Consider the following 11,091-nt stretch of genomic DNA (forward strand, 5'->3'; position numbering starts at 1 on the left):
TCCTTTTTAGGATATCCCTAGAGGACAGTGGTATGAGAAATCATCACAGTGGGCAGAACTTCGGGTAGCACACTTTACCTGGAAGATGAAATGGCCAGATGTGCAACTGTATACTTATTCATGGGCTATAGCCAATGGTCTGGCCAGATGGTCAGAACTTAATTGAAAAATCAATGACAAAGATATTTGGGGAGAAGTTATGTGGATAGACCTCTCTATATGGGTAGATGGTGTAAAAATATTTGTTTCCCATGTAAACATTCACCAAAAGGTAAAATCAGCAAAAGAAGACTTTAATAATCAAATGACTCATTCTGTGGATAGTATCCAACCTCCTTCTTCAACCACCCCAATCATTGCCCAAAGGGCCCATGAACAGTGTGGCCATTGTGGCAGGGATGGAGATTATGCATGGGCTCGGCAACATGCACTCCCACTCACCAAGGCTGATCTGGCTACAGCCTCTGCTGAATGCCCAATATACCAGTAGCAGAGACCAACTTTGAGTCCCTGACATGGCACCATTCCCCAGTGAGATTAACCTGCGACCTGGTGGCAGGCTGATCATATATATTGGACCACTTCCGTCACGGAAGGGACTGTGCTTTGTCCTCACTGGCATATGGATTTGCCTTTGCTGCATATAACTTCTGCCAAAACTACCATCGTGGACTCACAGAATGCCTTATCTACCATCATAGAATTCCACATAGCATTGCCTCTGACCAAGGAACATATTTTACAGCTAAGGAAGTGTGGCAGTGGGCTCATGCTCATGGAATTCACTGGTCCTACCATGTTTCTCACCATCCAGAAGCAGCTGGATTGATAGAAAGGTGGAATGGTCCTTTGAAAACACAGTTACAATGCCAGCTATGTGGCAATAGCTTGCAGGACTGGGGTAAGGTACTTCAAAAGATTGTATATGCTTTGAATAAGCATCTACTATACAGCTCAGTCTCCCATAGCCAGGATTCAGGGGTCCAGGAATCAAGGAGTGGAAGTAGAAATGGTACCACTCACCATTACTCCTAGTTATCCACTAGCAAAATTTTTGCTTCCTGTCCCCATGACCTTATGTTCTGCTGGCTTAGAAGTCTTAGTTCCAGGGGCTGGGGATTTAGCTCAGTGGCATAAGCGCCTGGCTCACAAGAAGGCAGTCATGAGTTCGATCCCCGGTACCAATAAAAAAGAAAAAGAAAAAGAAGTCTTAGTTCCAGAGGAAGGAAGGCTTGTATCAGGAAGCACAACAATGGTACCACTGAACGGAAAGCTAAGACTTCCCCCTGGTCATTTTGGTCTCTTCATGCCTCTGAGGAAACAAGCTAAAGAGTCACAGTGTTGTCAGGAGTGATTGACTCTAACTATCAAGGGGAAATTGGACTGCTACTCCACAATGGAGGAAAGGACGAATATATATGGGGTACAGGAGATCCTTTAGGTGCCTTTTAGTACTACCATGCCCTGTTATTAAAGCCAATGGGAAATTATAACAACCTAGTCCAAGAAGAATGACAAATGGTCCAGGAACTTTAGGAATGGTTCTTTCCCTGGGTCACTCGACCATGGAAAGAACCAAGACCTGCTGTGGTGCCTACTGAAGGCCAAGGGAATATAGAATGGGTAACAGGAAAAGATAGTTCTAAATATGAGTTACAATCCCATGATCAGCTATAGAAAAGAGGGTTATAATTACTCTTCTCCCCAAATATGGTTCTAATGTAATATAATGTTAATAGACTTAATACTGGTTCTTGAGGATTATTTTAATGTTGAATTTATAAAATTATAAGAGTAAGCATCAACCAAAGAAAATTTATGTTCTATTCTGGTGAGGAAATTAGTGCATTTCCGTTTGTTTGCAGGATAATTATAACATGTTAGGCACAATTATAAGCATGTCTTTGTATCTGGAGACTGGTTTAAAGGAATGTGTTTGGTTGTCAAGTTGACAAGGGGTGGATTGTAATGGTTGATTGTGTCAACTAGAGACATTTAGAAGCTTAACTAAATCAGTTTAGCAATTCTATACCCTAGCGTGTAGAAGACCCACCCTAGGTGGGGTCATCTTCTGAATGATATAAAAGGGAACAAGGAAGAGTGGATGAGGTTCTGTTCTTCAGAGAAGCTCCAGTCTTCACATCCGGCTTGAACGTCATCTCCTGGCTTCTGCCAGATTTTCTGGCTTCTGCCTTGGATCCTTCAGACTTCTGGCATAGACTCTTCAGCCTTCTGTTGCAGACCCATCAGCCTGCTGATGTGAACTTGAACAGGACACTGAAGGGAACTCCAGACCTTGGATTGAATCCTTCAGCCTCTGGCTTGCAGACAACCACTGCACACTTCCTTATCCAACTCTGTGGCTGACCATTGTAAGCCAATCTTGTAATTTCATATATATATATATATATATATATATATATATATATATATATATATTTGTGTGTGTGTTACATCTGTTTTCTCTAGTAAAACCTAGATGGATAGATAGACAGATAGATAGATAGATGGCACTCAGCCTCGTGTCTGACATATAATGAGTGCTGAATATTTTGTAGTGATTTGTATTCTTCTTTTCCATGTCTATTGCCTACGCAGACATCATGCTAGAGACTGTGCAAAGTTAAATCACACATATGGGCTCTTAGAAGTTCACACAGGAGATTCTGCTTTATATATTTACCTAATATTCCAAGTAATGATCTTACTTTCAGAACTATACACGCAGCACACACATTATACATTATCACACCAGGCTTTTTGAGAGCTTTTGTGAAAATGTTACAAGAAGAGGAATTACTTGTGTGGACAAACTCTCCCACTAGAAACAAATGAGACACATAGGACAGGATATGGAGTGCCACTGGGGCAGAAGATTTGGGAGGATATTGTAGAGAAAGGAATAGCACATTTCCTGAGCTGAGCAAAGTGACTAGTTGAATGTGTTTTTTCTCAGAAGCATCTTTATCATTCCATACGTTGGAGTACATAATAGGCCAACTCAAGTGAAAAGGGGCTGTCCACAAGCAACTAATCATTCTTATTTGTTTATCTATTATACTTTCCCTTTTTCCCACAGCCTGAGCATAGATGCCCAGAGTGGGAGGCATTGGCACCAAGATCATTATGGAATTATGAGCCCCACTGAACCATCATTAGAGCCACTGCGGGGAAATAAATCTTTCTTGGCTGGCTGGGACATCATAGAGCCACAGGAATCCTGCTTCATTCTCCTAACACCTGCTCCTAGGAACACACAGGGAAAGAGCTGGAAAGTGGGGTAAGATTGAGAGTTATTTCTCTAATATAGGATTTGACTTTATTTGCTCCTCTCCCTGGGCAATAATGGCAATAACAATAATCAGAATATAGAGCATGACAGCTGGTCATAGTGGCACACGCCCACGATCCTAGCACTCTAGGAGGCTGAGGGAGGAGGAGAGCAAGTTCAAGCCTGGCCTGAGCAACTTAGTGACTAGAGCGAAGCTGCTTCAAAAAGGCTTCAAAAGCTGCTTCAAATGAGTGGGCCTGGGGATGTAGAACAGTGCAAAGGCCCTGGGTTCAAACCACTCCCCCCCAAAAAGGAGAAAACATTGCAATTTATAAAGCTTTCTCACATTTCTTATGCCATTTAATTATCTAAGATATGTATCTTTTGGCCCTTATGGAAACTGTAGGTTAAATGTGCTAATACAACACAGTGCTGGGTACATGGCAGCCCAACATGGAACCTGTGGTTTGGAGTGCTCCTGAAGGATCCAAGTAGACCTCAGTCTTGATTTAGCTCCATGTCTAACAGTCATTTTTTTTTGAGGCAGGGTCTCGCTATGTAGTTCAGGCTGGACTTGAGCTCACTTTGTAGCCCAGGCTGGTCTTAAACTTGCAACAATCCTCCTGCCTCAGCCTCTTGAGTGCTGGGATTATAGACGTGAGCCACAATGCCCAGCATATTTTTTTATTTTAAAGAGAATTAAAAAGGCAAAACAATAAAAACAAAACAAAAAATGATACAGGATTTCAAAATAAGTTGATAGGAAATTAACAATCATAATATTGCATAGTTATCTTTGAAATAGTTGCTCAGATTATCAGAGGTATGCAAAATTGATCAAACAGTATAAGTTCTGGTCTTTTCAATGAACTAAAAGAATTAATAGCACAATTATCTTAGCTATCTTGTGTGTGTGTATGTATATATATTTTTTTCTCCCTTCCTTCTTTTTCCCCCATCCCAATTGTTCTTTCCCTTTGAGCAATTTCTTTCTTTCCCTTTCACAAAATCTACCCTTTACATCATATTTACTCTTTCATTTTCTTACACTAGGGAGATAATATGATGTTTATACATGCAAGTTTAATTTATTTCACTTATGAGTATGGTCTCTAGATGCATCTACTTATCTCTAAAGGCCTCAAATTTAGCTTTCTTTACAGCTGAGTAGTACTCCATTGTATAAAAATACCACATCTTTGTTATTTATTCCTCGATTGATGGACACTTGTGTTCTTCCAAGACAGCTCCTACAAATTGTGCTGCTACAAACATAGGTGCCATTATATCGCTGTGGTATGATGTTTTTAAGTCTTCTGGGAAAATACCCAGAAGGGGAATAACTGAGTCAAGTAAGATTGCGTCTAGTTTTTTGAGGAATTTCCCTATTAATTTTAAGAGTGGTTGCACCAGCCTACACTCCCACCAACAGTGGAGAAGGGTTCCTTTTCCCCAGCCCCACGATCATTTGTTACTGGTTGATTTCTTGATGAGAACCATTCTCTCTGGAGTGAGGTGAAATCTCACTGTTATTTTAATTGCATTTCTCTAATAACCAATGATGTTGAACATTTTTGCATATATTTGTTTGCTATTTGTATTTCTTCATCTGAGAATTATGTATTCATCCCAGATGCCCATTTTGGATAGGGTCTTTGAATTTTGGGGGCCTGATTCTTTTTAATTCTTTGTGTTCAAGATAGAAGCCTTAGGGGCTGGGGATTTAGCTCAGCGGCATAAGCGCCTGCCTTGCAAGCAGGCAGTTGTGAGTTCAATCTCCAGTACCGATAAAAAGGAAAAAGACAAAAAAAAAAAAAAAAAAAAAAAAAAAAAAAAGAGATAGAAGCCTTTTTCTGAGGGACAGTTGGTTAAAATTTTTTCCCAGTTCATGAGTTTTCTTTTCACTCTGTTGGTGATTTCTTCCAATGTGCAAAAACTTTTAATAGACAAGATCCCAGTTGTTTATTCTTTGAGGTATTTCCCATGCAGTTTGGGTTTTATTCATGAACTGTCTGCATCCCCTGTTCTTCAAGATTTCTACCTATCTTTTCTTCCGGTAGATTTAGTGTTTCTGTTTTAATATTTAGATCTTTGATCCATTATGGTGATATACATGAGTCTAGTTTTAGTCTTCAGCATGTGGAAAGCCAGGTTTTCCAGCACCATTTAAAGAGGCTATCTTTCTTCAGCCTTCAGAGCCTTTGTACTGAGCTGAATATGTTTGACCTCTTTGTCAACGATAAGCTGGCTGAGTGCTAACACTCATATTATTAAAATAGGCTGGACTTCATCTATCAGAGTGCATCTATTAACACATTTATTGAATTACTCGCTAGGTGCTGTGCTATCAGAGATACAATGCTTAGCGAACAGACTTAGTACAGAGGTAGATTTAAAATATTGGGTCAAAACCATGTGTAGTGGAGCATACCTAAAATCCCAGCACTGGAGAGGCAAAGGCAGGAGGATTACCATGGGTTGAGGCCAGCCAGGGTTCCATAGTCAGCCAGCCTGAATTATATAGTGAGATTCTGTCTCAGGAAAAAAAAAAAAAAAAAAAACAATCAAATTCTTTGTCCTTCTGGTCACTGAAAACCATGTTAGATTTTCCCTCACTCTCAATCTAGGCTGACCTGTAACCAGTGGAGTACAGGAAACCTGACACTATCTGAATATAAGCCTAGCCTTTGAGTACCTCCACTCTGTGTTTTGTTTTGTTTGAGACAAAGTCTTGCTATATAATTCAGGCTGACTTGAACTTACTGTATAGTTTATGATGGCCTTTAACTCACAGCAATCTTCCTGCCTCAGCCTCCTAAGTGCTGGGATTACTGAGCCGCCATGCCTAGCTGGATCCTGTACTTTGTTCATCTCAGTGCCTGCCTTAGGGGAACCCAACCTGTGACACTGTCTAAAACAAAACAAAAAGGATTTATTTATTTGAATGACTGAAAAGAGTCCAGAGGTAAAGTTTTGAGTTTCAAGCAAAGGTGAATTGTTCCAAGCTCCAACCAGCATGATTTCCAACATTTAGACTTTCAGTGCTAAAACCAACAATGTCCAAGACAAGCTGAAACAGCAGCTCACTAGCTCCAACATATAACCAGATTTAGCCATCTATTATTTGGCTCTGCTTTCAACTAGGTTAGTAATTCAGTCTTGGGCTTTATACACAGCAAGACAGGACAGCATCTCCAGATCTGTATTCTCTTAAGTTGGATCCTGCAAGAAAACTACTCAGCTCTTCTCGTGACTCCAAAAATGGGATTGAAGTTTTTGTTTTCATTGTTTTGTTTTTTCCCAGTGCTGGGGATTGACTCCAGAGCCTTTGCACTGAGCTGAAATGCAAACTCAGCCGCCCCCTCCCCCTTTTTTTGAGACGAGATCCCGCTAAATCACTAAGCTGCCCAGTCCATGCTCAAATTTTTGATCCTCCTGCCTCAGTCTCCTAGAGTGCTAGAAGACCGAATCTTATTGGTTCTCATTGGTTTGCTTGAGTCATGTGCCTATTCCTTTTTGTTGTTTAGGTTTTTTTAGTTAATGTAATTCACATATCATAAAAAATTTTTTAAAGTATGCACTTGAGTTGTTTTTAGTATATTCACTGTCATGCATTACCACCACTATCTAATTCCAAAACATTTCATCATGCAGAGAAACATTTTACCTCATAGCAGTTACTCCCATTCTCTTTCCCTTTAGCCCTTGACAATCACTAATCTACTTTCTGCCTCTATAGATTGTCTCCTAGCTATTTCATATAAATAGAATCATACAACATATGGTCTTTTGTGTCTACCTTTTTTTTCACTTGGCAAATGATTTTTTTTTACACTTGGCATATGTTTTCATGTTGTAGCATGAATCAGTACTTCATTTCTTTTTATAGCTAACTAGTGTTTCTTTATTTAGATAAACCACATTTCAAGGGGTTGTTTCTACCTTTCAGCTATGGTGAATAATGTGCTATGAATATTTATGTACAAGTTTTTGTTTACACATTGGTTCCCAAGTTCCCCTGAGTGTATTCCTAGATGTGAAATTGCTAGGTTTTATGGTTATTCGATGTAGGTCCCCTTTCTTGAATCAATTAGTGTGACCTCAGGATGGAATGTTCTCATTGATTTAACATAAGTTATATATTTCACTGCTGGTGCTAAGAACAAAGTCAGTGTCACTAGAACCACATGGACTGAAGAGAGACTGATGGTTTGCCAGAAGGAAATGGGATGTGGTTATCAGCTAGACAATAGGAGGCAGATTCACCTATAACCTCTGCAAATGGCTATATTTATTGAATGTATGAGCCAGGCACTGTGATAATTTTTATGTATTATCTCAGTTAATCCTCACTGTAATCTCATAAAATTATTTCAGCTTTACAGATGAGAAAAATAAACCTCAGAAAGATTGAGGCTCAAGTTTATATAGCTGTGAGGTGGTATTTGAATTCAAGTTTTACATTAAAGGAAAGAAAGTGTCAGAGAAAAAATAGATTGTGAGTTGTGTTAAAATACATTAGAGGCCCTTTTATTTCTTTTTTGTTGTTGTTGTTGTTGTTGCTAACTTCACTTCAGAAGAGGCCCTTTTATTTCATTTTCCTAATATTTTTGAAGTTAATAGGGAAGAATCTATGTGACTAAAAATTTCCTTTCATATGAAGGACAGGAAAGAACAGGCTTTTATAATTTTTTAAAAGTTGATTTTTTTTCTTTAGTTTTCCAAGTAAGTTTCCCAATTTTGTCAGATACTGCATCATTGGCTTTGAGATTAAGCAGCTATATTTCTCAGAAAGCCCAATTCTTCTTATAACCACATATCTTTTTCTAACAGGGCTACAAATTCAGCTAAATTCTGCTTGTCATAAAATTGGCAAATGCAGAATTCTACACCCTGCTCTAAACCTCCTCCTCATAGGATTTACAAGCGATCTTATCTCCAGCTTTTCTGTGGTCTTCATGGTGCAGACCTCCAGCTGGGGATCCCTGACTCCCTGTTCTCTGTTCCTATAGATAGGAGGGAGTCCAGATGGTGTGACATGGATAAGGACAGAAGCTGTGAGATAGCCAAAGACATAAAGGGATATAAGAAGTTAAATTTCCTTGCCCCCATCCTCAGCTAGTTCCAGAAGGCCAGCTCTTGGCTTATCGTTATTAAGCTACAGACCATATTAAACTTTATGCTGCCCTGACTCCTCCTTGAGAAGCCCCTTCCTGCCATATCCTCCTCCACAGTACACACGCTTCTCCACCAAAGCAACTTGCATCCTGGCCTTCAGATTTACTGCCAAGCAGACAAATAAGTGAATACTCTGCAGTTGATTCCAAAGGCAGGATGCTCATTTGCATGAGTAGTTGCATGTCATTTGCATTATATTTGCAAGTCATTTGCATACCATGTCTGCCCTGTCAAAATGTACATAAATCCTTTATACTTTCACTTTTTTTATTTTCTAAAAAAGAGCTACACCCCCACATCCTGCCCAGACTGTCTGGCAAAATTACTGGTTGAGTATTCCTAGTTCGATTGCGAAGAGCCTCATGTGCCATGCTGTGAAGATTTCAAACTGCAGAAGATCCCAGAGGATCTCAGAACCTACTCTGAGAAGCTTCATTTATTTATCAAAAAATTCTTTATTGAACATCTATAGTATGTCAGGCACTGTTGTTCTAGGTACCAAGGGCATATCTGTGAACAATGACATAAAAGTAATTGTAGCATTAAAAGTTAAATGCTGCCAGGCATGGTGATGCAAGTCTGTCATCCCAGCTATTCAGAGGCTACAGCAGAAGGATCAAGGGTTCAAAGTCAGCCTGGGCAGTTTAGTAAGACCATGTCTCAAAATAAAACTTCAAAAGGACTGAGGATGAGCCCTTTGCATGGTAGTGCATGAATGCTTAGGCAATTTAGAAACTTAGCAAGACCCTGTCTCAAATTAAGAACAAAACAAACAAAGGCTGTGGCTACACCCCAGTGCAAAGGCCCTGGTGTCGGTACCCCAGTAACACACAAAAAACGTGTTGGATGGGGGATCAGGGATAGCTCAGTGGTACAGCACTAACCCTTGGCTCTGGGTTCAACCACCAACCACCCCCCAAAAAAATAAATTTAACTGCTGTCATTTCAGAAGATCATTTGGCACCAACCCAATCAATATGTACAAAACGAACCAAACACACTAAAATCTCCTAAAAGTGCTGGGTTATCAGGCCCTCTGTAGACTATAGATTATTGCTATTTTAAAGATAAATCCTGAAATTAACATAAATAGTAAACTTTTCAAAACATCTGAGAATGAGTCTTCAGGGATCTGTTAACCCCATGGTTGAGAAATGCCAATGGGAAACATATAAAGGATTTAGACAGGGGTGAGACCCGGGTTTGAGGCTTAGATACATTGGGGCATTGCAAAGGATACAAGGTCAGAGGCAGAGAAATCAGTGAAATGTGTCAACCGTCTGGGTGTGACTCAGATGGCATCTATCTGAAATTGAATGACATCACAAACATGGTGATGATTTTCAATGAAAATGTGTACAGTCAAGGGGGGCAGGGGCAGATACACACTGTTTCACTTGAAAATTCAGCCTTGGACATGTTTTTTCCAGTTCTCTCGTATAGTCACTATTCTTCTCAACTCTTCCATCTCCTGGCTCTCAGCTGACTTCGTATTTTTCTTGATCTTTAAACTCTAGAACTCAATTCTTCAACCTTTTATGTTGTAGAACAATTCAGTTTTTATCCCCAAATTCCAGCTGGATGTGGTTGCTCACTCCTGTGACACAGCATTCTGGGAGGCTGAGAAAGAAGGATGGCAACTTCAAGCCCAGCAAAATCCCAAGATGTGTGGAAAAACAAAGGCCCTTTAGTTCTACCCTAGTGAAAGTTTTAAGTAAGGTATTTTAAAAAACAAAAAATCAACCCCAGTCACTGAGCCGCTGCGGAGGACTCAGCTGCCGACCCCTTGAGCCCCCGCTTCCCTGCCATCCGTCCCCCGCCAGCCTCTACCGCAACCGCCTTCCGCAGGCCGTTTCCACTGAGGAAAAGGAATCGTATCGTATGTCAGCTATCCAGAACCTCCACTCTTTCGACCCCTTTGCTGATGCAAGTAAGGGTGATGACCTGCTTCCTGCCGGCATTGAGGATTATATCCATATGAGAATCCAACAGAGAAACGGCAGGAAGACCCTTACCACTGTCCAAGGGATCGCTGATGATTACGATAAAAAGAAGCTGGTGAAGGCGTTTAAGAAAAAATTTGCCTGCAATGGTACCGTCATCGAGCATCCAGAATATGGAGAAGTGATCCAGCTCCAGGGTGACCAGCGCAAGAACATCTGCCAGTTCCTGGTAGAGACTGGACTGGCTAAGGACGACCAGCTGAAGGTTCATGGGTTTTAAGTGCTTGTGGCTCATTGAAGCTTAAGTGAGGATTTCTTTGCAATGAGTAGAATGCCCCTTCAGTCCCTTGTCACAAGTTTAAAAACCTCACAGCTTGTATAATGTAATCGTTGGGGTCTGCTTTCACTTGGACTAGTGTAACTCCTTCATGCAATAAACTGAAAAGAGCCCAAAAAAAAAAAAAAAAAATCCGCCCTTAGGAAAAAGTTGGTAAGGAACTTAGCAAGATGATAGCTCTGTAATAAAGAGAAGAGACAGACTTGCAGAGGGGCAAATCAGGAATGTAGGAGGAAAGGAAGCCCATGGATTCGTGCATTGGACCACAAACAACTTCCATTGGCTCCTGGTCAAAGATTTAGTGGTTTAGATGCTCAGAGATACCCAAATAGGATCTTATTCAAAGCCCAGCAGATAGGTAA

The 11,091-nt window shown here is 40.4% G+C and overlaps 1 protein-coding gene across 1 annotated transcript; it reads left to right on the plus strand.

Annotated features, from left to right (window-relative positions):
• The first annotated feature begins 10,280 nt into the window (after nt 1-10,280).
• Nucleotides 10,281-10,837, plus strand: LOC100724051 (eukaryotic translation initiation factor 1-like). The gene has a single exon (XM_063232179.1). The coding sequence runs from the start codon at nt 10,331-10,333 to the stop codon at nt 10,670-10,672; it is 342 nt and encodes a 113-aa protein (XP_063088249.1). The 5' UTR covers nt 10,281-10,330; the 3' UTR covers nt 10,673-10,837.
• Nucleotides 10,838-11,091: the final 254 nt, after the last annotated feature.

The sequence above is a fragment of the Cavia porcellus genome, unplaced genomic scaffold, assembly GCF_034190915.1.
Source record: "Cavia porcellus strain 051 isolate PalLab524CR breed Dunkin Hartley unplaced genomic scaffold, mCavPor4.1 scaffold_21, whole genome shotgun sequence".
NCBI lineage: Eukaryota > Metazoa > Chordata > Mammalia > Rodentia > Caviidae > Cavia > Cavia porcellus.